General features: G+C 38.8%; 1 protein-coding gene across 1 annotated transcript in view; it reads right to left on the bottom strand.

The window, feature by feature from the left end:
- Window positions 1-27,060, bottom strand: part of MEGF10 (multiple EGF like domains 10) — a 169,660-nt gene that overhangs the window by 113,718 nt on the left and 28,882 nt on the right. The window contains exons 2-4 of the mRNA XM_036903212.2: window positions 9,400-9,532; window positions 2,687-2,788; window positions 1,216-1,316 (exon numbers count right to left, since the gene is read on the bottom strand). Coding sequence (XP_036759107.2) covers window positions 1,216-1,316; window positions 2,687-2,788; window positions 9,400-9,515 — 319 coding nt within the window. The 5' untranslated portion in view covers window positions 9,516-9,532. The remainder of the gene's footprint in view (window positions 1-1,215; window positions 1,317-2,686; window positions 2,789-9,399; window positions 9,533-27,060) is intronic.

The raw sequence follows: 27,060 nt of genomic DNA, 5'->3' as shown, positions 1-27,060 counted from the left end.
TTAACCACAATGATGTCTTCTAGAGCAATTCCTAGTAGGTAAAACTTGGAAATTGTGTAAGAATTCAACAGTTGAAATTGGTTAAACAAGTATCTGTAATGCATTAAACACTAGCATTTATAATATGTTACACAAGTGCATTTACTGACCAGGAAAAATGTATTCACAATGTATTATTTTCTTCTTTTTGTTTAGTTATATTTTCTAATTTTTGTCAATGAACATTTAGTATTATCTGTAGCCCTGGTTCTGAATCAAAGTTGAGGAGTCATCCCTGTCTACATAAAGACTAGAATCCAGGGTCTGGAAGGAAGAGGACACACACATCAGTCCAAGCCCTCTCTCTACTAGACAGCAAAAGAGCCTCAGAGAGGGTGTAAATGGCTTATTTGATGTCACCCAGCTGAATGGCGGCAGAGGCAGTGCTGTCAGTTCTGTACATACGCAAGCCCAGAGGTGTGCAATCATTCCTTGCCTCTTCCTATGCTACCCAACACCTCTGTCTCAGCAAAGAAAGCAAAGGTGCCCCTCTAGTTGGGTGTTAAGCCAAAATTCTTGAATAATAAAACCATTTCTAATGATCTCTCTTCTATATGCCCTATACACAAAAGTAAAAAACCTCAATTGCAAACTGCATTTCACATGACATTCTAGGATTTTCTCAATAAAAATATCAAACTTCTCTCAAGACATTTCAGAATGAATTGATGAGGTAGAGGTGGTGGGAGAATGACAAGAGGAAAAGATACACTTGTGACCCAGACTTACAGTCATTTCTTACTGCAAGCTACTCTGTTTTAGTAGGTCGCATCATTCTGTGTGCCAGAAAAGAACGCGCTGGCCTAGTGGAAGTTGACTCAGGACACCGGTCAGCTGTTGTGGGAGAGCTAAGTCTCTGTCCTCCTATGTGACCTAGGTCTAACAACTCAAGGACCAATTTCCAAAGAGACGTTTATTGAAGAACAGTAATTAAGATCGTTATATCCGGCCTTGAATCATCTTTCTCTAACATGCATTCGCTCCTCAACTGACATTCATTTGGAGATTTCTGATAGGACAGTGACAGAGTCAAGGTTGCCCTCATTACACAGACCAAGAAAGCAGCAGCTGAGATGAAAGCGAATGACCCAAGAAGCTCCATCTCCTGGGCCTCCACCTCGGCTGTGGCTAACAGGAAACATACGTGAACCTCAAAGGGAGGAAGGTTTTACTTACGGACACACATTTCCCTGCTTTCATAAAATCCAGGACAACACTGGGATTTGCGCCTATACATAGTTTTTTCCCCATGTCGATAGGCTGTCCGATAACTGATTCTATATGGAAGGAAAAACCATATTGTTACTTCTTTTGACCCACAACTTGATTGGAAATAAAGAATATCTATTTTAATACAAAAGAACTATTAAGTTTAATGAGGTATGAAAAGTGAAGTGCTTCAAAATAATTAAGAAGAAACATGGAATGGATGTCTTCACTAATATTATCCTAACTCTTATCAATTTGCTAAGACTATGTTAATATTGCCCATTTAAGCCAACCATGTTAACATTGCCCATTTAAGCCAACCTATACTTTATTTCAAGGGATCAGAAGTTTCATGACTTTCCTACTTAGTTACCTTGAAATACCTTCAAAAGTATTAATTCATATATATATATATATATATATATACTTATCTAATCATCATCCACTTACATATATTTTAAAGTAAGAATTCAGAGAATTCCTTCCAAAACTATGACAATGCAGTCTCATCCCATTATGAAATAGAAGGCTCATAGACAAGAGACCCTTACATTTAACTATAGCTTCATTCATTCACTAAGTCATTTACATAACACATTTACAGAGCACTTACTACATTCCAGGCAATGGGGAACTAGCTCACAGTGAGCAAAAGAATACAAAGTCTTGCCCTCAGGGGACTTATATTCTACTGGGGAAGAAAGACCTGTAGAATTTCAGTAAAGATACACATGAAATGAATAAATATATCATGTAATGACTGGTACTGATTAAATGGTGTGAAGAAAAGTGAAGCCCCAGTCAGGGAATGGAATGTAACAGGAATGGACTACTAACACAGATTAGGCATTCAAGGAGAGCTTGCCTGAAGAAAAGGCACTGAGCATAATACCATTTAGCGCAGCATAAATCAGCAGGTGCCACACTGGACCCATGACTCACAAGTATTTTATAATTAAAATTAAGGTATCCTGGTTCCCTTCCATATTAACATTAATATTTAGTGTGTTGTTTATGTTTTGTTTTCCCATTTATTTAAAAAAATGCAGCTTATTTTATTTAAATTGAGGTCAAATTTCAGTTTGCCTGCATTGAGTCAGATGTTCAAGTAGAAATACAAAATGGGATACGAGTTTCTTGATACCCGATTATGTCCATATTGAAGAGTGTCTCCCCCAGTTATGCACAGCCCAAAAGCTGGATGAATTCTTGCTAACCAAACAAGGGTAACCAGCAGACATTCTCTCTGTAAGCTCCTTAAGGGCACAACCTTTTTCCTTTTCTCTGTCCTGTGGATTGCAACAAGGCTAGAGCAGTAACATGCACTCAGTAACTATTCACTAGATGAATAGATGCACCTTTTCAAGTATTTCACATCTCTGTGTAGGATTCCTTCCCAGTTAGCCAAACTCATAAAATATACCCCAGCTTTCATTACCTGTGTCGTGTGCATTTAAACCAGTTCAGAATGTCAGTGCAGCTAGTGTAGTAAATCTGATCAAAGGGATGCGGGTAGGACTCCTGCACAGTCACTGAGTAGCTACAAAGAAGAGGAAAGTTAAGGTATCAGTATTTCTCTTTATTACATTGATGACATACTGTGTACAAAAAAACAATCTCAGGTTAAATTATCTCCATTTGCAACTCCACGCTGACTTTTAACAGAGCATCTCCATGTTTTTATAGATTTGTATTTGAACCAGACTCCAAAAGGAGCAATATTAATAATACAGTATTATTGTTAAAGGAGTTCATGCTATAATTTAAAAAAAATATTTTACTGTTCATCATAAACTCTGATATTTCTAAATTTAAAAACATAGTACCATTTATTTTCAGTTTTTAATTCCATTCCCTCACCTGAGAGTTCCAGGGATAATAACCAAGATCTTTCACAAAAGTTTTCAATCTAAGTCTGCATCCAAATAACAAAGGTAATCAGCAAAGAGACAATTTGAGTATTCATAATGGTATATTTTGCTATTGATTCTGGAAAATTAAAAATAGCCTATATCTCAGCTTGGAACTTTGAATAATCTGCTTTTGTATGCCTGCCCTACTTCTGAGACAGTGGAATAATACATACAACCTCTAAATAAAAACTACAAAGAAGTCTTTAAACCAAGTTCTAAACATATGGCTGAGACAATTAGCCTGAAATAATCATACCAACAGCCTGCTGCTACTTACCCTATTTTCCAATACATTTTGACTAACAGCTTCTTGTTAAAATAAAAGCAAGCAATTCTGTAGGCCTAAGAATGTGGGTTAAAAACAACAATGAAATATAAAGAACATTCAATGTTCAACCCCACACTTCTTGATTTTAAAGCAATCTTTTACATGCTCAAGAGTTTAGAATTCCTGCCTATAGGAATTATCTGGAGAATCCTCTTCTCCAAACAATTTATTCTCTTGTCATTAACAGTCTTTTAAAGATTTCCACTAAAATCTTTAATTCACACTAACAAACAAAATGGGCCCTAATCACAGACCCAGCTTGCTGCAAATCAATAGCCCAAGTTCATTAATAGGAACTATCAACTAGAGAAAGTGTGGAGGGAAGGAGGTTGAAATGTCAGGTTAGATACAGGGTTAGAACCTTCTCGTTTGAAAAGCTATGCAGTGCTGGCCTCACAAACAGTGGGATTTCTTTCTCCAGCTGGTCTTTGTTAGTCATTATATACTCAGACTTCATGAGGATGTCCATAAAATAATCATACTATTCACGCGTTTGTGTATTTCATTCTTCAGAACATTGCAGCTTGACTTCTAGGTAAATTCAGTGATCCTCCACAAATCTTAGGCAGATGCAATAGGCCCTATGGAAAAGGTCACTGGATTAGATGAGGTAGGGTTATTGTCCTAATCTGATACTGAGAAATGGGGTGACCTGTAGCAGATAATCTCACTACCCTGGCTTTTGATTATCATATCTTAAAACCAGGGTATCAAAAATGGTCTTAAAGATCTTTTTCCACTTGGCATTCTGAATTTCTAACATGTTTTAGATGACTATTTCCTTCTACTCCAATAGATGACACCTGCTGCTACCTGCACGAACAAGTTCAGAGTACCACAGAGCAGGTAATTGCCTACATCTGTCATATGACTCCTTTTGGGTAAAGCAAGAGGCCTCTGGTGAAATATAAATGATCTTGGAATGAAATATCACATTAAGCTATTAATATTTTCTACAAACCCCTAGCAGTGTCCTGAAGTTCAGGGTGATACAAATTCTAAAACTTCCTCACCAGTTTTTTTTTTCCTTCCTACACAGCTGCCTATAAATAACCCAATTTGGAAGAGAGCAAAGTCAACAAAGGTCCTCTGTGTATGCAACTGCTATCTAGGTGCAGTCTCCACCCATGAGTGAAAAACAGCAACTTTCCCCGGGGGCTTGTGGGAGAAGTGGAAGTTCCTGTGGCCAGGATCTTCACCAGACCCTAAACTACTTGGTGATATAATTGGTCTGCTGCTAGGTTACTGCTTCCACAGCCATAGGCAATAAACTGTTATTGACTGAATCACTATATAAAGAGCTCTGCCCAGTGCTCTGGGTGGAGGCAGAGACAGAGGTGGATTATGGACCTGTAGACTGTTGGATGCAGATGTGATTTTAGTGCTCAACCTACCAATAGGAGAATAAAGCCAGTATAAACCCTTTTACCCCAAGAATGTTCCATTAGCATTTCGTGCTCTCACTGAATCCATAGTGAACTTGTCCGGGGCTGAAACCTTCAGGCAAGACAGACTATAGATAAGAAACAGAAATCACTCTAAATGAATGCCACTTGAGGAGGGAAATGTATTCTACCAAGCTCTACAGCACTAACTTGGCTGAACTAATGTAGTTTGTTGGAACTAGATGTGATGTGGAATCCCCATAAAACAGAGGCCATGTTATGACATTATGGTCTGTATACCTGGCGAGCAAAAATGATAATCAACAAATGGATCATCATTAACACATCCGCATCTGATGTGGCTGAAGGAACCGATTCACAAACCCAACATGCAAAATGTTCTTACTAATTTCTAGCCATCTGGAAGATTGCTCAAGTAAGAGGAAATGTTAAAGTACCCAAACGGCCTCTTCTTGCCACTGGCTGCTCATCAATCCCATACATTTGCTGGCTGCTTCTCTGGCTTTAGAACACAGAAAAGGCTCTTCTATTTAAAAGAGTAATTAAACCATTTAGGATTCCAGTACAACAGTTATTGAACAGCCTCTATACAATGCCTACCCTCAAAGGGCTCTCAAGAGGGGCCAATGCTAAATGCTAAAAATAACGTGATATGTCTTTAATGGAGAATTATATGCAGTTTGGGGAAAATATAGGTACAAAATTCACTCTGGTTGAGCACTTCTCTTAAATCTTGATTCTTATTAAAATTATTCAGAAGCTCAAGCTCAATTCAGAACTGACTGCATATAAATTGCTTCTCACATTGATCAGAAACTGAGGTTTCCACTTAAGTTTACAGGAGAAGGGTTCTAAGCCTTTGCATACCAAATTTTTCTTCTGTTCTTTTTTTATGTGTGCTTTTTTCTTTTCCATACAATCACTGCACACCATTTTTAATGGTATTATAGTAGCCCTACAAAATTTTGAAAACGAATTAAGAAGAGAGAATTGTATAACTTACATAATGACCAATAGCATTTAGCTGTATTTAGAGTGTCTAGGGGTTTTTAATTTTTAATGTTAGTTAAGGTGTTTTTTTGTTTTTATATTACTGTAATCATGCTATGCACATCATTTTGAAGCCTACTTTTTTAACGAGTATCAGAACCATTTTTCCATGTTAGTAAATACTCTTCAACTTATGTCTCCCAAATACTCTGTAACTAAATACACCTAATTTGCTCAAAACTCACCTATGGTTAGAACAATTAAAGTGTCTGTTTTTAAGGGGCCCCTTTCTGGAAGCTATGTGGTTGCGTCATGAAGGCAAGTATCTCTGAGAATTGGCTGCTCTCCTCGGGTCCTTCTCAGCTTGTTTGGCTTGGGCTGGGGTTGGAATTTAGTGCCTCTACCGGCCTACACCTTGGTGTTCTTCAGTAGCTGCTCTTAAAGTCATAGAGTGGGAAGAAACCTTCTCCATTGTCTAGTCCAATCCCATTTTCATCACAACACTGAGCTCTAAGTGCTAGTGGTCAGTCTAGACCCAACACTACCACCAGCAACCCCAGACACCATGCTGCCCCCTCTCAGATGTCACTAGCCCATACTAAACCTTCTCAAGCAGAAATGAGTGGCAAACTGATAGAAAGGGAATCTGATCTCAATTCAACACTATTTTCAGCATGGACATGCAAAACTCCTTATCTCCTGCTTATTTGTTTAACCTTCTCAACTGAAAAGATACCCTTACCATGATTTTACCCTATTAAGTATTATCAGAGGAGAAACCCCAGCAAGATTTAATTTAAGGTCAAAGAACAGAGTGGGGAAAAGCCATCATCACTTGGACACATTCCAAAGTGGTTAATTACATTTTATCTGCTGAAATTATCTTGTTACTTTAATCAGATATGGTAATAATCATCATTTCTTATTTCTGCTCACATCAGGACTACTCCCTTAATTACTACCACTTCTGTGTTCCACCCCCAAGGAACTGTACGAAGGATGGCTTCTGTTCATTTGTACCTTCTTGAGAAGGAACCCCAATAGATGGAAACACTTAAACTCACAGGACAGGGAAAGGGGATAGGGAAAAGGAACAGATGATTCATGGCATTGTCAATTTCCAAAAGGATGCTATGCACAATTCCTTTAATAACAAGCACCCCTTGTGTATTGTAAATGATTTTTTCCCTTAATGTCATTGTATATACAAATTTCTAAGATTCAGGATGGCCGTGTTGAAATGAGGCTCACCTGTATGTGGAAACAAACGCTTCTGTGGGTCTGGGGAGGGGCCTGAGTCTGCTTTTCTAACAAGCTCCTGGGTGATGCACCTGGCACAGCTCCACAGGCCACGCTCTTCATGGAGCAAGGCTCCAGGTGATCCCATGACTCCGAATCATTGGGTGTAAGTGGGGTTTAGTATAAGGAAGCCTACAATGAACCCTCCTCAGCCCTACTAACAAGAATTTTGTCCTTGAAGCTAACATTCCTCTCCCCATTTCAATTCAAGCCCATTTCAGTTTTTGAAAATATAGGTTTATCTGCACCTTTATTTGATCACTTTAATTTATACTCCTTTCTACATTCTTGTCAAAACAATTCCACTTTCTTTCACTTTTCTTCAAAGAATCATTACCTTGTCTTATAACAGGAAATTTGTCAATAAGAAGTTTGTAGCTATCAATCCTTCTTTCTAGAAGAAAAATAGGAAAAAAATCCCCACCATTTCCCTGTTTCTTCACACTCAATTTCTCTCCCCATTAGTGAATATTTTAGTGGTTACTCTAATCACTTGTGCAACAATGGAATTATATTAGGTTTAGAGGTTAATGTGCCCCTTGTCTAGCTGTCTGTCTCTCTCCCCCATTCCCCACTGATGTCCACATGTAGTCATTTCATTTCCTGTTAGAAGGTGAGCTTACTCATTCAACAATTGTTTATTGAGCATGTGCCATTAGCAAGACAGTGTTTCAGACACTTGGAATCATCAAAGGTGAATTATGTGTTGGCATATTTAGTCAAATATTGAGCAGAGAATCAGGACAAGATGTGTATGTATGGGTGGGTTCTGGATTACCTGAAGTCTTGGATTCTTTTCCTTTACAGCCTCTCCCTCAGAGAGCTCATTTTTTCACATCTCATCATGCTGGAGACTCCCAAATCTACATTCCCAAACACTTCCAGATCCACATTTCAAACTGATCTTACGAACACAACATGGCAAAAGCACACCAACTTCTTCCCTGTCAGATCAACTCTCTTTCCCTTATTTTTCCATAGTTGCATATTAGAGTGGTGCAAACTACATTTGATTTCACTGCAATATCACTAGATGGTTCATGTTATTTTTGTGTTCCAAAAGGGACTATAAGATCCCCTGTTTGGCACTTCCTCCGTATTTCCTACTAAAAAATTGCCCGGATGTGGCCTCGACATCATCTGCTTTTATGTAATCTATTCAGTCTCGCCCTCCTCTAATACTGCACTGACTCCTGTTAGGCACCACCCTTAGCGGCCTGCATGGCGCTGGTTTCAGGCTGCCTTCCGTTCCTAGAACCCCTCCCAAGCACTGCCATCCACTCATCTTATTCAGTTCTTCAAGAACATCTCAGGTTCAAGAACATTGCACTACTTCCTTGCTAGCTACTCCAGAAATCACGTCTCCTGTTTCAGGCCACCCACAGCACCCTTGTTTTATGCCACCCATTTCAGCACTTTGGTATACTATTCCATACTGACTCTGTGAAAATTGATAAAGGGATGCCTCATTGACACGGCCTCAGCAGGCCTGCAGGGGGAGCTCTCCTGCCCATCCCTCCTGGTCAATTACAGACCCCACAGATAGGAAGAGAAGGACACCTTTCAACTCTACTACTTTGGCTACTTTGCCACCCAGTAGGAAGAAGGAAGAGTTTCTGCCTCCCCCAGCAACACCTAGCAAGAGCCCAGCCAATGAGAGACTGTTAAAACTCAGTCAATAAGCAGCCACAACACATGAAACTCCGTTTCCTCCAATGGACATTTTGCTTCTAACAGTCCCAGCTTTCCCCCTTTAAGAGCCTCCCTTCCTTTGTTCCCTGGACATGCTTGTGGTTTTGCCATTGCTTACCTGGCTGGAATTGCAGTTCTCTGCTGCTCCCAAATAAACCCATTTTGCTGGTAAATAACTGACAGCTTTATTTTTAAGGGTAATAATTTCTATGCAGAAGCCCAGCTCCACTGAATTATTGCAAATAGAGCAGGGAGGAGACCTTAGGGAGCTCATGTTAATTGAGCTATTGTTGTTTTCCCTGGATCTGACAACTGCACCTCTGTTAGAATCAATATATCATGTTTTTTAATCCACATAATATTTTATATAACCAAGATAATATACTATTTATTACATATAACTTGCTTTTTACATAAAAGTAATTTTATAATCTCATTCTAATTTTATATATCAGACTGCTAATGATAGTATGTAAAGGAACTTATTAGAAGTTATTTCTCAGACTACTTCCAGGACTATTACCTTTCCCAGTGGCTACACACATTAGGATCTTCAAGATTCAGAGACAACGCTGTCCTGATCCAATGGCATGACAATAAACAGACAAAGACCAGGCGTGCATTCAAAGAAAGAACCATGTTTCCTGGAGAAGGACCTATGAGAAAAAAAATCCACATTAGAGATGCATTAAAATGACTCAAACAGAATTCTTTTCAGTTCAGCAACCATTTAGTACCAGTTGTCACTAGGACTGAAACATGCATAACAAGCCATGTATTTAAACAGAGGGGTCACCAGATCTCATGGTTCAGGAGCACGAGGTATTTCTTATGTTGTGCAGGGTGGCCACCATTTTGTAAATTACTAAAATGTGCAAATCATCATTAATTGCCACCACAACAAAAACCCTTCTCAACCATGCCAATCAACATTAAAAGAATCTACCCGAAAAACTCAGAGCAAACATGGGCTTCCAGATTCCCTCACCATGCACATTTCTCTTCTGGAAGAGGGCTCACAGAGGAATCTGGCCTCGTTTGTCCTAGAGGATAAATGAAACAGAAGCGCCATTGACTCGAGAGGCACCTCAGGCTCCAACGGGGAATCATTCAATAAGTCATTCACTATGCACTGAATGCCTGCCCCGATCCTAGGCACCGTTCAAAACCTGGCCACGAAATACAGGTCTAGTTTCTTTCCCTGCCCATTAAGAGGTTTATAACTTAATAGTCATGATGTACATTTCTTATATTTAATGCTTCCTCTTCCCCATCTGCTGAATAGAAACAACGTCAGCTGTCCTACAGAGGTTTCTACATAGGTGTACAGAAAATAGTGTAAAGCCATTTGTAGGTCACAAAGAAAATGAGCCTGGTGTTACTGAGAAGAAGAAAGAACATAATGAAGAAACAAATGGCCACTTATTTGCAAAACAGGTCAGCAAAGGAGACAGAAGGAGGGAGGAGAACATTCCAGGCAGAAGGAACAAAGGTGAGGGAGGGCCAGATACCTTTAGGAAGCAAATTAATTCAGCTGGAAAAAGGGAGGGAGCATATCACCAGGGGTTTTATAAGCCCTTGCAAAGTATGTGAACTTCATCCGAGGATAACAGAGCTAGTAAAGTGTGCAGAGTAACATTAGAAAGATCACTCTGGCAGCAGAGGGGGAGTGACCTGCAGGGGAGACCTGAGAGAGGTCAGATGGGGCAGACTGTGGGTGAACTAAGGATGTACATAAGGGTTGCAGGGAATTGAGTGAACCTGGGTGATTTTTAGGAGGTGACTGAATGGGGGAAAGAGAGGAGGGACTCATGCCATAGCCGCTTGGGGGTCATATGCCCTTCAATGAGATGGGAAGCACAAAAGGCCTTCTATCACGGAGGCAGGAAAGCTTTAGCTATGTCAAGTTTGAGGGTCCTGGGAGATATGCAAATGGAGTCATCTGTGGGCATTTATTGAACACCAGTATGTGCCAGGCACTGGTCAGCTCAGGTGGTAACAGTTGTACTGGCACATGCCTGGAAATCATGCCCATCTCTTTACCTGAAGGAACCCAGCATTTAGTAAGAAGGAAATGTTTAAATTTCCACATTGTATAAAATGATTTTATGTAATCATTATAAAAATGGAAATGGAATGAGAAATAGCTGATCCCTTTACTAATTAGAAAAAAAAAAGGCATTAACCTGTCTGTTGGCAAACTAAAGAAACTACTAACAATAGGCCAGATTATGTGATCAAAGCAGTTATTTTCTGGGTGAGAGCTAGATTCTAACTTTCCACAAGATGAAGTTACCAGCTTTTGGTATTTGGGAACCAGATTTATTGAATACCAACCTTGTAGTTTAAAAAGGTAAATTTATCTTAAAAGAAACAAAAACAATGATGCTGGCAAAAACCTAACATCAGGAAATAGTTTATCCTTCAAACTCAACGGCCTAGATCAAATGAAGAAGTATTAAATTCTTCAGAATCAAGACTGTTTATGAGGACAAGTATATTAAATATATTACAACAAGTTATCTATCTTTAACTCCACAAAGGCTAAAACCAAAGAAAGCAATTTGGAATATGGAAAAAAACATCATAAACTTGGAGGATAATTAAAAGATAGTATGAGCCACTATTAGAGGTTGTGAACTCTTTAAAAAGGGGATATCAATCATCACAAAAAAATTCTAACATAAAAAGCATAAACAGGCAGCCAGAATATGGCTTATAAATCAATTCAAATTGTCAGTATTCTAGAGGCTAGCCATCATGAAGTTGTAAAATCTGAAGCTTAGCATTATATAATTAAAGGAGCTATTCCACTTAACAGGAATGAATAAAAAGCAATAATGATCATGATGATAAACAATAACTGCTCTCAGTTCCTGACTGACTACTGAGTGCCAGGCACAGTGCTGAACCTGTTACGTGAATTATCTACTTAATCCTCCTGGTAACTTACCTAAGAAAAAAATAATAAATAAATAAAAATTAAAATAAAGTAGGTATTTTTTTTTTCTTTTTTTTTTTTTTTTTTTTTTTTTTTAATAATTATTTTTTATTGAAGGGTAGTTGACACACAGTATTACATTACATGAGTTTCAAGTGTACAACACAGTGGTAGAACATTTATATACATAATTCTAGGTTCCAGCTATCACCCTACCAGGCTGTTACAATATCTTGACTATATTCCTTATGCTATACCTTACATCCCGGTTACTAATTTATTTTACCATTGGAAGTCTGTCCTTTTTTTTTTTTTTTTTTTGTGAGGGCATCTCTCATATTTATTGATCAAATGGTTGTTAACGACAATAAAATTCTGTATAGGGGAGTCAATGCTCAATGCACAATCATTATTCCACCCCAAGCCTAATTTTTGTCAGTCTCCAATCTTCTGAGGCATAACAAACAAGTTTTTACATGTAGAACAAATTCTTACATAATGAATAAGTTACATAGTGAACAGTACAAGGGCAGTCATCACAGAAACTTTCGGTTTTGCTCATGCATTATGAACTATAAACAGTCAGTTCAAATATGAATACTCATTTGGTTTTTATACTTGATTTATATGTGGATACCACATTTCTCTCTTTATTATTATTATTTTTAATAAAATGCTGAAGTGGTAGGTAGATACAAGATAAAGGTAGAAAACATAGTTTAGTGTTGTAAGAGAGCACATGTAGATGATCAGGTGTGTGCCTGTAGACTATGTGTTAATCCAAGCTAGACCAGGGCAATAAAACATCCACGTATGCAGAAGATCTCTCTCAGAACGGGGGGATGAGGTTCTAAGCCTCACCTCTGTTGATCCCCAATTTCTCACCTGATGGCCCCCCTGCGACTGTGCCTGTCTTAGGTTGTTCCTCCCTTGAGGAATCTTACCCGTCTCTGGCTAACCAGTCATCTTCCGGGGCCATACAGGGATATGTGAAGTTGGTAAGTGAGAGAGAAGCCTTATTGTTTGAAAAAGTTAGCTTTTTACTTCTTTGCATATTTATGCCCTGTGGCTTCTATGCCCAGCATTTGTCTTGAGGTATCTTTACCACTTGGAAGAATTATGATACTCGGTAAATTTGATATGAGGCACGAATTCTATTTAAGGTTTGTAATTAGGAAGGAAGAAGAAAAGCTATAGAAGTAGCAGGCGGAAGAAAACATGGGAAGATTGATTATTTCTTTGATATATCTTCTTGTAGAGTAACTTCAGCATGTATAGGTTTTAAGCTACTACTTAAATTGCACACACACATTAACATAATAGGAGTATAGTTACATAACCAAAGCATATCTGTAATTACCAGCCATCTGCAGTGAAACCAAGAAAACCAGTTAGGCACCTTAGGCATTTGTGAAAACTTATCTATGATATGGTGGATATTGTCCAAATGAACTTGAACAGTCTGAGAGAAATCAGACAAATTAAAACAACCCATTCCTGGGGACTGTTCACATGCCATATGTTCTTTTAACAATAAATAGTTTGTAGTTGTAAGACTTTGGAGCGCTACAATTTGCACTTCTCCAAATTCTTGGTTGAGTTCCAACAGTATAGATCCAGTCCAATTTGTTGTTTTACTGTATGCACAGGCCAGCTTAGATATCTCCTTCCTCATTCCCATGGCAGGTCCAGGAACTGGTGGGATGAGTGCATCTACAGCTGTAGCAGTGCGTGGATCTTTGTTGGGGTTTTTTGATGATCATCTTCTGGCATGAGTCTTCCAGAGGGTGCAGATGTTGGAATTTCTTTTTCATATCGTATCTTAGTTCATTTTCGGGGTAGCCCAATTAGGCTTTGATCCTCTGTATAAACACAAACAGACCCTTTGCCTACACTTTTATATGCCCTTTATACCCTTGTGTAGAACTCGTTGGAGGTTACCACACAGGAACTGCCCTTTTTTTTTTTTTTTTTTTTTGCTATCACTAATCTACACTTACATGACGAATATTATGTTTACTAGGCTCTCCCCTATACCAGGTCTCCCCTATAAACCCCTTTACAGTCACTGTCCATCAGCATAGCAAAATGTTGTAGAATCACTACTTGCCTTCTCTGTGTTGTACAGCCCTCCCTTTTCTCCTACCCCCCCATGCATGTTAATCTTAATACCCCCCTACTTCTCCCCCCCTTATCCCTCCCTACCCACCCATCCTCCCCAGTCCCTTTCCCTTTGGTACCTGTTAGTCCATTCTTGAGTTCTGTGATTCTGCTGCTGTTTTGTTCCTTCAGTTTTTCCTTTGTTCTTATATTCCACAGATAAGTGAAATCATTTGGTATTTCTCTTTCTCCGCTTGGCTTGTTTCACTGAGCATAATAAACTCCAGCTCCATCCATGTTGCTGCAAATGATTGGATTTGCCCTTTTCTTATAGCTGAGTAGTATTCCATTGTGTATATGTACCACATCTTCTTTATCCATTCATCTATTGATGGACATTTAGGTTGCTTCCAATTCTTGGCTATTGTAAATAGTGCTGCAATAAACATAGGGGTGCATCTGTCTTTCTCAAACTTGATTGCTGCGTTCTTAGGGTAAATTCCTAGGAGTGCAATTCCTGGGTCAAATGGTAAGTCTGTTTTGAGCATTTTGATGTACCTCCATACTGCTTTCCACAATGGTTGAACTAACTTACATTCCCACCAGCAGTGTAGGAGGGTTCCCCTTTCTCCACAGCCTCGCCAACATTTGTTGTTGTTTGTCTTTTGGATGGCAGCCATCCTTACTGGTGTGAGGTGGTACCTCATTGTAGTTTTAATTTGCATTTCTCTGATAATTAGCGATGTGGAGCATCTTTTCATGTGTCTGTTGGCCATCTGTATTTCTTTTTTGGAGAACTGTCTGTTCAGTTCCTCTGCCCATTTTTTAATTGGGTTATTTGTTTTTTGTTTGTTGAGGCGTGAGAGCTCCTTATATATTCTGGACGTCAAGCCTTTATCGGATGTGTCATTTTCAAATATATTCTCCCATACTGTAGGGATCCTTCTTGTTCTATTGATGGTGTCTTTTGCTGTACAGAAGCTTTTCAGCTTAATATAGTCCCACTTACTCATTTTTGCTGTTGTTTTCCTTGCCCGGGGAGATATGTTCAAGAAGAGGTCACTCATGTTTATGTCTAAGAGGTTTTCGCCTATGTTTTCTTCCAAGAGTTTAATGGTTTCATGGCTTACATTCAGGTCTTTGATCCATTTTGAGTTTACTTTTGTATATGGGGTTAGACAATGGTCCAGTTTCATTCTCCTACATGTAGCTGTCCAGTTTTGCCAGCACCACCTGTTGAAGAGACTGTCATTTCGCCATTGTATGTCCATGGCTCCTTTATCAAATATTAATTGACCATATATGTCTGGGTTAATGTCTGGATTCTCTAGTCTGTTCCATTGGTCTGTGGCTCTGTTCTTGTGCCAGTACCAAATTGTCTTGATTACTATGGCTTTATAGTAGAGCTTGAAATTGGGGAGTGAGATCCCCCCTACTTTATTCTTCTTTCTCAGGATTGCTTTGGCTATTCGGGGTCTTTAGTGTTTCCATATGAATTTTTGAATTATTTGTTCCAGTTCATTGAAGAATGTTGCTGATAGTTTCATAGGGATTGCATCAAATCTGTATATTACTTTGGGCAGGATGGCCATTTTAACGATATTAATTCTTCCTAGCCACGAGCATGGGATGAGTTTCCATCTGTTAGTGTCCCCTTTAATTTCTCTTAAGAGTGACTTGTAGTTTTCAGAGTATAAGTCTTTCACTTCTTTGGTTAGGTTTATTCCTAGGTATTTTATTTTTTTTGATGCAATTGTGAATGGAGTTGTTTTCCTGATTTCTCTTTCTGTTGGTTCATTGTTAGTATATAGGAAAGCCACAGATTTCTGTGTGTTGATTTTGTATCCTGCAACTTTGCTGTATTCCGATATCAGTTCTAGTAGTTTTGGGGTGGAGTCTTTAGGGTTTTTTATGTACAGTATCATGTCATCTGCAAATAGTGACAGTTTAACTTCTTCTTTACCAATCTGGATTCCTTGTATTTCTTTATTTTGTCTGATTGCCGTGGCTAGGACCTCCAGTACTATGTTAAATAACAGTGGAGAGAGTGGGCATCCCTGTCTAGTTCCCGATCTCAGAGGAAATGCTTTCAGCTTCTCGCTGTTCAATATAATGTTGGCTGTGGGTTTATCATAGATGGCCTTTATTATGTTGAGGTACTTGCCCTCTATTCCCATTTTGCTGAGAGTTTTTAACATGAATGGATGTTGAACTTTGTCAAATGCTTTTTCAGCATCTATGGAGATGATCATGTGGTTTTTGTCTTTCTTTTTGTTGATGTGGTGGATGATGTTGATGGACTTTCGAATGTTGTACCATCCTTGCATCCCTGGAATGAATCCCACTTGGTCATGGTGTATGATCGTTTTGATGTATTTTTGAATTCGGTTTGCTAATATTTTGTTGAGTATTTTTGCATCTACGTTCATCAGGGATATTGGTCTGTAGTTTTCTTTTTTGGTGGGGTCTTTGCCTGGTTTTGGTATTAGGGTGATGTTAGCTTCATAGAATGAGTTTGGGAGTATCCCCTCCTCCTCTATTTTTTGGAAAACTTTAAGGAGAATGGGTATTATGTCTTCCCTGTATGTCTGATAAAATTCCGAGGTAAATCCATCTGGCCCGGGGGTTTTGTTCTTTGGTAGTTTTTTGATTACCTCTTCAATTTCGTTGCTGGTAATTGGTCTGTTTAGATTTTCTGTTTCTTCCTGGGTCAATCTTGGAAGGTTATATTTTTCTAGGAAGTTGTCCATTTCTCCTAGGTTTCCCAGCTTGTTAGCATATAGGTTTTCATAGTATTCTCGAATAATTCTTTCCATTTCCGTGGGGTCCGTCGTGATTTTTCCTTTCTCGTTTCTGATACTGTTGATTTGTGTTGACTCTCTTTTCTTCTTAATAAGTCTGGCTAGAGGCTTATCTATTTTGTTTATTTTCTCGAAGAACCAGCTCTTGGTTTCATTGATTTTTGCTATTGTTTTATTCTTCTCAATTTTATTTATTTCTTCTCTGATCTTTATTATGTCCCTCCTTCTGCTGACCTTAGGCCTCATCTGTTCTTCTTTTTCCAATTTCGATAATTGTGACATTAGACCATTCATTTGGGATTGCTCTTCCTTTTTTAAATATGCTTGGATTGCTATATACTTTCCTCTTAAGACTGCTTTTGCTGTGTCCCACAGAAGTTGGGGCTTAGTGTTGTTGTTGTCATTTGTTTCCATATATTGCTGGATCTCCATTTTGATTTGGTCATTGATCCATTGATTATTTAGGAGCGTGTTGTTAAGCCTCCATGTGTTCGTGAGCCTCTTTGCTTTCTTTGTACAGTTTATTTCTAGTTTTATGCCTTTGTGGTCTGAAAAGTTGGTTGGTAGGATTTCAATCTTTTGGAATTTTCTGAGGCTCTTTTTGTGGCCTAGTATGTGGTCTATTCTGGAGAATGTTCCATGTGCACTTGAGAAGAATGTATATCCCGCTGCTTTTGGATGTAGAGTTCTATAGATGTCTATTAGGTCCATCTGCTCTACTGTGTTGTTCAGTGCTTCCGTGTCCTTACTTATTTTCTGCCCAGTAGATCTATCCTTTGGGGTGAGTGGTGTGTTGAAGTCTCCTAGAATGAATGCATTGCAGTCTATATCCCCCTTTAGTTCTGTTAGTATTTGTTTCACATATGCTGGTGCTCCTGTGTTGGGTGCATATATATTTAGAATGGTTATATCCTCTTGTTTGACTGAGCCCTTTATCATTACGTAGTGTCCTTCTTTATCTCTTGTTACTTTCTTTGTTTTGAAGTCTATTTTGTCTGATATTAGTACTGCAACCCCTGCTTTCTTCTCACTGTTGTTTGCTTGAAATATGTTTTTCCATCCCTTGACTTTTAGTCTGTACATGTCTTTGGGTTTGAGGTGAGTTTCTTGTAAGCAGCATATAGATGGGTCTTGCTTTTTTATCCATTCTGTTACTCTGTGTCTTTTGATTGGTGCATTCAACCCATTAACATTTAGGGTGACTATTGAAAGATATGTACTTATTGCCATTGCAGGCTTTAAATTCGTGGTTACCAAAGGTTCAAGGTTAGCCTCTTTAGTATCTTACTGCCTAACTTAGCTCGCTTATTGAGCTGTTATATACACTGTCTGGAGATTCTTTTCTTCTCTCCCTTCTTGTTCCTCCTCCTCGATTCTTCATATGTTGGGTGTTTTGTGCTGTGCTCTTTCTAGGAGTGCTCCCATCTAGAGCAGTCCCTGTAAGATGTTCTGTAGAGGTGGTTTGTGGAAAGCAAATTCCCTCAGCTTTTGTTTGTCTGGGAATTGTTTAATCCCACCGTCATATTTGAATGATAGTCGTGCTGGATACAGTATCCTTGGTTCAAGGCCCTTCTGTTTCATTGTATTAAATATATCATGCCATTCTCTTCTGGCCTGTAGGGTTTCTGTTGAGAAATCTGACGTTAGCCTGATGGGTTTCCCTTTATAGGTGACCTTTTTCTCTCTAGCTGCCTTTAACACTCTTTCCTTGTCCTTGATCTTTGCCATTTTAATTATTATGTGTCTTGGTGTTGCCCTTCTTGGATCCTTTCTGTTGGGGGTTCTGTGTATTTCCGTGGTCTGTTTGATTACTTCCTCCCCCAGTTTGGGGAAGTTTTCAGCAATTATTTCTTCTAAGATACTTTCCATCTCTTTGCCTCTCTCTTCTTCTTCTGGGACCCCTATAATACGGATATTGCTCCTTTTAGATTGGTCACACAGTTCTCTTAATATTGTTTCATTCCTGGAGATCCTTTTGTCTCTCTCTATGTCAGCTTCTATGCGTTCCTGTTCTCTGATTTCAATTCCATCAATGGCCTCTTGCATTCTATCCATTCTGCTTATAAACCCTTCCAGAGTTTGTTTCATTTCTGCGATCTCCTTTCTGGCATCTGTGATCTCTTTCCGGACTTCATCCCATTTTTCTTGCGTGTTTCTCTGCATCTCTGTCAGCATGTTTATGATTCTTATTTTGAATTCTTTGTCAGGAAGACTGGTTAGGTCTGTCTCCTTCTCTGGTGTTGTCTCTGTGATCTTTGTCTGCCTGTAGCTTTGCCTTTTCATGGTGATAGGAATAGTCTGCAGAACTGGGACGAGTGACGGCTGAAAGGACTTCCTTTCTTGTTGGTTTGTGGCCCTCCTCTCCTGGGAGAACAGCGGCCTCTAGTGGCTTGTGCTGCGCAGCTGCGCGCAGACAGGGTTTCTGCTTCCTGCCCGGCTGCTATGGAGTTAATCTCCGCTGTTGCTGTGGGCGTGGCCTGGCTCGGGCAGCTACTCCAAAATGGTGGAGTCGCGTTGGAGCAGGAGCTGCTGGGAGGCTATTTATCTCCGTAAGGGGCCTCCCTGCTCCCTGCAGCCCAGGGGTTAGGGTGCCCAGAGATCCCGGATTCCCTACCTCTGGATTAAGTGGCCCGCCCTGCCCCTTTAAGACTTCCAAAAAGCACCCGCCAAAACAAAACAACGACCACAAAAAAAAACAAGAAAAAAAAATTTTTTTAATTAAAAAAAAAAAAAAATTTTAATTAAAAAAAAAAAGGTGGTCGTTCGTTTTTCTTTATTCTCCGGTGCCAGCCTCAGGCCTCTGCTCACCGGTCTTTCTGCCCTGTTTCCCTAATATTGGGGTCCCTGTCCCTTTAAGACTTCCAAAAAGCGCTCGCCAAAACAAAGCAGCAAAAAAGCAAAAAAAAAAAAAAAAAAATGGTCGCGCGCTTTTCTTATGTCCTCTGTCGCCCAGCCTCCAGTGCCTGCTCACTGTTCTTGCTGCCCTGTTTTCCCAGTATCGAGGGCCCTGCACTCTGTCCCGGATGGCGGGGGCTGGGTGTTCGGCAATCCTGGGCTCCGTCTCCCTCCCGCTCTGCCTGCTCTTCTCCCGCCGGGAGCTGGGGGGAGGGGCGCTCGGCTCCCGCGGGGCCGGGGCTTGTATCTTACCCCCTTTGCGAGGCGCTGGGTTCTCTCAGGTCCGGATGTGGTCTGGATATTGTCCTGTGTCCTCTGGTCTTTATTCTAGGAAGGGTTGTCTTTGTTATATTTTCATAGATATATGTTGTTTTGGGAGGAGATTTCTGCTGCTCTACTCACGCTGCCATCTTCCGCCCCCTCTAAAGTAGGTATTTTTATTATCCCCATTTCACAGCTGAAGACACAATATTCTGCTAGCATTTTCCTTACCGATCAAAAAAGAAAACCTTTAATATATTTAATTGTAACAAATAAGCATGGTGAACATCTCTCTGTCTCATTGCTTTATGTATGTCTAGGTTAAGTATTTTGTTTTGATGAAGTGTGAAATATGTACATTAACTTTCATTCTTTAAATGAGTGCTGGTCAGCAGTTACCTGCCTTCTACTCACAATCACCCCAAATTGCAAAGTTTATACCCTGAGTCACCATCTGCAGCCTCAAACCATCCATTTCCCAATTAGAAATGTTTAGTCTGTAAAGTTAGGAATTGCAAGCATTGAATCAAACTGCCAAGAAAAAGAAAGAGGCTGTGCATTCTCTTTTAATGTAAAAATGTGAATGCTAATCTTTCTGTATCCCTTCTTGCTTTGTACTTGATGCATGGCCCTGTGAAGGCCTTAACCTCTCTGTGGGGATGGCAGGAAAAAAAGAAAAAGCAAGATTTGGCCACCTACTCATTGCTTTTGAAATTCAGCATACAGAAAAACCAAACTGCACTGCAAAGCTGTTGGCAGTGTTTGTGGAAGGGAAAACATCAGTACATTTAAAAAATGTATATATTCATCACTTGGTCCCTTATTCCCATAGCATTTTCTGAATTAAAATCAGAAAATTAACAGAGTTCTAGAATAATCTACATTAAAGTAGAAAACGTCAAAAAACAAAAGAATTGCCAGATCAAGGTTCAGGGATCATGCAAGCTCACATAAACCAGTTAAAACCATTTGAGAAAACAATTAAAAATGGTGGATGAGAAGATGTTTCCTAAATATGCCGTTGAGCTATAAAGAACTACGGAAATGCAACATTTCACGCTAGTCAGGCATGTGGATGGTCCTTCTTTTGGTTCAGTCTTATGTAACAATGGTGTGATAGGCAACCCAGCTTAAGAAGTGCATGGGGCACTACATTTATTCCTTCCCTGTTTTGTTTTAATCTGTGGTTTTGATGAGTAAATGTGGGTACCTTAATTCTTTTATGTCTACCCTGAAGGAAGAAAGTTCAATACACTTTTCTTCCTCATTTCTCTCTTTTAAGCTGTGTCATCTTGTCTTACTCTATAATCTTCCACTTCGGAGCACAAATGACAACAAAATGCAAACTTTAGAAAACAACACATTTCAATGGGGAAAAAAACACCGTGGTTGATTTGCTTCATTAAAATAGACATTTTGAAAATATTCAAAACTCTAAATTAAGAGTTAAGCTACCCCCACCTACCCAGTCTTCATCTTCAAATAACTTTACTTAAGGGTCCATTTAAGAAAATTTTAAATGTTAAAAAAAAAAAGAGTTATTTGCATGAACCCCCTAGTGCCAAACTTGATTGCATTCCATATCATTCAGTTAATTATTATGGAAAAATCAAAACAAAATCAGTACAACTGATTAGCATTGCTAAAGTGCTCCTATTAGAAAGAGGAAACCGCAGGCAGATTTAACTCTTGCTGCCTCCTAGGAAGGCAGGCTTTGCTTATTCCACCACAAAAACCTCAATAAATAATCAGATTGAAGAAAATCCTTACAAAGGATGAGTCTGGGTTCTCAAGACAGGGAGTAGTTTCTTTATCAGTGTGTTAGGGAGAAACAAATAATGGGGCGTTGACTTGCTAATTTATTTTTACAGCAACAGAGGGATAAATGACCCCAGACGATTCTTTCTGCCTCTAAAATCTATTTCCTTCTTAGAATCTTAAGGGTACACATAAAAATAACTTGGGGCCCTCACCCAGTTTTTTCCTCAAGCTCATTTCCCTAAAATCCTCTCACAGTTCTCTTGATGAAAACTAATTTCTTTATTAAGAAAAGTCACATTTCTACAATTCTCCCCCTTCCCCCCAGCCCTGGGTACCAAAGAGACACCTGTTTTGCTTGATCACACTATCATATTGTCTACAAAGGATTTTCTAAGGTAGTGTGTTGTGTTCTTCCTGGAGCTTTGGGTCTGAATAGAGCATCAAAGAACCAGCTTCAGGCTATAAAAGATGTCAAAAGAGTACTGCTTTCTGAGAACAACCTCCAATGAGGACTTCCATGGAAATACTACTTTGCTGATGAAAGGAATCCTTGGGAAATTCTCATGGTTTCTGTTTTCACTATCCAAAGCTAGTTGTTCTAACAGCATAATACTTAACCTAAGCATAACTGTACATTTGAAGCAGTACACATGCTATATGTATTTTTTGTCTGGGGGAGCAGGGAGGCCTCATGTCATTTTATGAACAACAAACACCACAACAAAGATATTCTTCTACATCAGATTAAATCATGTTGCAATGGCAGTCACACAACATTCCCTGGAAAGCTTCTAAGAATATAAGTGAAGTATGACTATTAACATTAATAAAATTTTTAAATTCTCAAATCCTATTTTATAAACTTATAATGGTTGTGGGTTCCTTTTTCATCTACAGAATAAAGGTTCCTTGTATTTTCCTGCATTTGAACTAGTTTTCTATGATTATCTCTGATTAGATGGTATATACAATTTAATGATTGTTTCAGTTTTGAACTTATTTTGAAATAATGTCAAACTTATTCGAATGCTGCAAAAGTAGAAGAATGCCCTTCCCCAGACACATCAGTTGCTACAATTTTCCACATTTACTTTATCATTCTCTATCTACATACACATATATGATATGCAATAAATACATGGACATATTTTTAGCTTTCAATAATCTGAGAGTAATTTACACATATCGTGCCCATAAACCTCTAAATACTTCAATGTACATTTCCTAAGACTGAGGACATTCGCCTAAATACTTATAGTACAACTATCTCAAAGAGAAAATGTAATATTGATGCAATGAATGCTACCCTCTAATCTATAGATCTCATTCAAATTCATCAACTATCCTAATAATGTAATTATTTTAACAATCTTTTCCACAGAAATTTTTCAAAGTCTTTGCAGAAGAACAAACATTGGGTCTTTCAATCAGCAAACACTGGTGAAGGCCATTTTTTCCTTCAGAGAGTTTACAGTCTAATGTGAGAATAGTGTCACTGGGTGGTAATGATAAGGCAATGCAAATAAAATGTGATCTGGGACAGAGAGGGTTATAAAATAAGTATGGGTGTTCAGGAAATATTTCCAACTGGTGAGGGGGCATAAGATATAGCATTATTGAAGATTTTGCTGTAGATGGAGCAGGGAAGGTTGCACCTGGAGGAACCAGTGGGAGCAAAAGTGACTTTCCAGAGGGAAATGCAAATGGGCAAAATGGTCTGGAATACCGAGTAAAAAAGTTAGTGAGTGGAAGAGGTATTTTAGAGCCAAGTCAAGAATGGGCAGTGAGTATCATGGTTTAAGGTAAATAACTGAACACCTCCTGAGACATCAGACAGTCCCAGAGTGAATGGTTTTGAGAAAATAAGAACTAGAAATAGAACTTGATCAGCCCAGGAAGAACGGAAGACATTGCTCATTTTTTTCTTTCAACCAGCAATACTGATGGAAGCAGCTGAGCATTTCAGGTTTAATAAACCTGCTGACGACAATACAAGCAGGAAAAATGTCCAACTGCAACAGAATAAATGACAAAAGAAGGCAATTTACTTTTAAAAGGGAAAGTCAAATTATAGTAAAGGAGAGAGGAGAAAATATAATTCTCTGCTGTACAGCAGGCTACTTAAGCGTCATCAGAATCATAGGTCTGTCCTTGCCTTGAGGGAGAACTGCGACAATAATAGGAAGCCTAAGTATTCACATGGTCCCTCTCTCCGGAGGGCCCTTTTCAATGGTGCACGCAGCTATAGTAGGATGACGATGCTCATTGTGCCCCCATCACTGACATGACAAGGGGCACCTACATGTCACCTGCTCGCCTAACTCTGGGTCATTATGCTAACCCTCAAGTCCTGAAATACTCAAGTATTAGGGCACAGCTAAGCAATCCAACACATGCCTTCCTTCCTCAAAGTTCTTTTCTTAGAGACGAAAATACAGAGGAACAAAGACCCTATGAGGAAAATGAATTTCTATGGAACCAAGATTTTAGAAATATTTCCTGTCAACTGTTTCTATCTACATTCTCTTAAGGCAACACACACACACACACACACATGCACGCACATACCCCACATACAAAGCATTCCTCTAATATTCAATAATTCATAAGAGACCAAATAATTTATATTTTTAACATCCATTTGTCTCCCAAGTCTCCAGAGCACCACACATGTCCTGGGTTCCACAGAATTTTTGTGCTAAAAAATAGAATAGGAAGTTACAGTTTAAGGCTTTATGGGATCCCATCAATACCCTTTTGCATTATGGTTGAAAAACTTGAAGCTCCAAGTTATGATGACTTGACTGTGATCACAGGAGCTAGTTTGTGGGCAGTCTGACAAGAGAGCCGAGAACTCAGGTCTCCAAACTCCTCTCAAATCGCCTCTCCCTCAGGTAAAACAGTCATCGTCTTTCTAAAATATTACTCCATCTGGCTATTGGAGTAATAAATGCTTCTTGAAATGTGAATGCATTGAAAGTTAGACTGTCCAAGCGACTAAGCTGTTTCCTGGTCAAAACTGAGAATCTGAATTAGAAAGTACATTTATACCACACAGATGTTTCAAATAATCAGTGGCATGGGGATTCAACTGCCATTCTCCCCAGAGTTACTCAGTTCGGAACCACTAATCCAGACCAGGATGCAGGGTGACCACAGACATCTCCTGCAGCAGGCATGGCCATAAAAGAGTCTGGACACTTTTCCTTACGGTTTTAAGCCCACATGGTCAAAAGCTTTGAAGAGTTGAGGCAAAATGTGAGCAAACGGCTGAGGAAGAGCAAGAACATAATTAGTCAAAGTTGCACTTGGCCAGGACATGCAGGAAAACAGGCCTGGGCAGCCTTCCCTCCCTCCTCCGCTTCCTCACCAATCACACATATATGCAAATATAAGAAGCCACAACCCAAACCCCAACTTTATGACTCTTAAAATAGGGCTTTGTTTTAGAAGATAAAGTGCCACATGCTGAAGTAGGACACCACTTCCTGTGGTATCCAGACAGATCTTTCATTCAAGTGACCCTATCTGACCCTGAGTAACAGTTTGAGAACAATCTCATATTGATAGGAAAATTAAGAGCCATTGTCCATAGGACTTCCTTCATTCACATTATCCATAATTCTCTTTTGATTTCCCCGAGTCTCCTTACTTTTCCTTCTCTACCATTTTTAGGGAAATCCAGGCTGTGATGTCTCTGGAGCAGGAAGATACAGCAACAGAGGTAAATTCTAGGCTGGCTCAGCATCAAACTTTTATCATTGACAAGTCACTCATTGTCTCTGCTTTCTTTCTTTTTCAGAAATATCAGCCAGGAAAGCAACTTTAACAGCAAGCAAACTTATAATGAGAGTCATATTTTTCATGTACCTTTCTTATAAATCTCCAGAATGTCCAAGATTCATTGACTTCTTTGTGAACATAGCCTTTAGTGGGAAGTTGGTCCAATACTCTAATTTTACAGATGATGATGCTCTGGTCTAGAGAAATTAAGTGTGTGCCCAAGGTCACAAAGCTATTTCATAAACATCTTCTTCTTATGCTAATATTGGGCCAAAATCCAAGATCCTGTCAATTTGTCCTGCACAATATTATGAATTGCCACATACAAAGATAATAAAGATGCAATTACTTTTCCCTCCCCCCGTGGCTGATGGTAGTCCTAATAGAATACAGATATACAGATGATAAGCCCTAGGCTTCTTATAAAAGTTTATCACTAAAACACTGATGAAATAGCCAAGACCTTAATAAGGTAACTTGTGAATGTTTCTTTTCATTCCAAGGAGGAGAAGCTCACAGGGAGTTATGTCTACTCAGTCTGTGTATCAAAGCAGATTAGACACAGGCCTCATAAAAGTTTTGCTAAAGGCAGTGTAAAGGAGTTGATGAAAGATACATGGACATCTCCCAATTTCCTCGGTGCAGTGATGCTTTTTGATTCTCTGTGATATCCTTGGTCTATCACAGCATGTGGCAGAGAGAAGGGCAAATGACAAATGAATGAATGAATGAATGAATTTAAAAAATAATAAGTATTGGGAGGAGTCAAGAGAGGATTTGAACAAAGAACTTACAATAAAAAATATCATAAAGAAGAAAGAGTTTTGGGTCTAACAAGATTTAGAATTGGCAAAGTAGAAAAATAGAAATCTGTTGAAAATATAGTATTTCAAGTCACAGGTTTTTCAAAAATTAATAATTTTTATGTACATGAGGCAGCTTTGTATCCATGTAACTCAAAGAACCTTAAGATGCTTCTCTTTAAATTCTTTATAAGTTCTGATGGAGGACTTTGATTTTCTTAGTTTGAAATAGGCCATCATTTTACAACTTCTATGGACATTTTAGTTTTTTCTGTCTCATTTTCAGCCAATTATGCTTGATCTGCCTACTGGAAATGTTTTTCATTATTTTATTTCTCATTATTTTTCAGAAAATTGTTGCAAGACTTTTCATTTCTTACGTCATATACTTAGAAGCTTTGTTTGATATGCTTTGACATATCATTTTGCAATTTTATCTGTTTTCCAAAGTACTTTCAAATTCATTTTCAGCCAGTGATGACAACTATATCTACTTAGTATGGTCCCAACATTTTAAATGATCACTTTTGTATTTTACCAAAAACCTCTATCAAGAGTGAGGAAATGAACAATTTTGGGTGGCTATTCCTGAAAGAGTCATTAAGTTTTAAAATTTTACTTTAACATTAGAAGAGGAAATAAAGAGTTGAGAAATATATGTCTCTATCATTTATCATTAATTAAGTTTTATTTTTCATTCTAACTAGAGCAATAAGCAGTTAAGTAGTGTTCGTCCTTTAGTTTGACTTTTTATTGTAAAGATAAAGGAGGTTTTACTAAGAGCAAGTTTAAAACCAAGGCCTAGAAACACTAACTTTTGTCTAGTTTTCCTGTTGAAT

Source organism: Manis pentadactyla, chromosome 13, assembly GCF_030020395.1.
Source record: "Manis pentadactyla isolate mManPen7 chromosome 13, mManPen7.hap1, whole genome shotgun sequence".
Lineage (NCBI taxonomy): Eukaryota > Metazoa > Chordata > Mammalia > Pholidota > Manidae > Manis > Manis pentadactyla.
The sequence above is the reverse complement of the archived record's forward strand: the minus strand, read 5'-3'. Positions and strand labels throughout refer to the sequence as shown.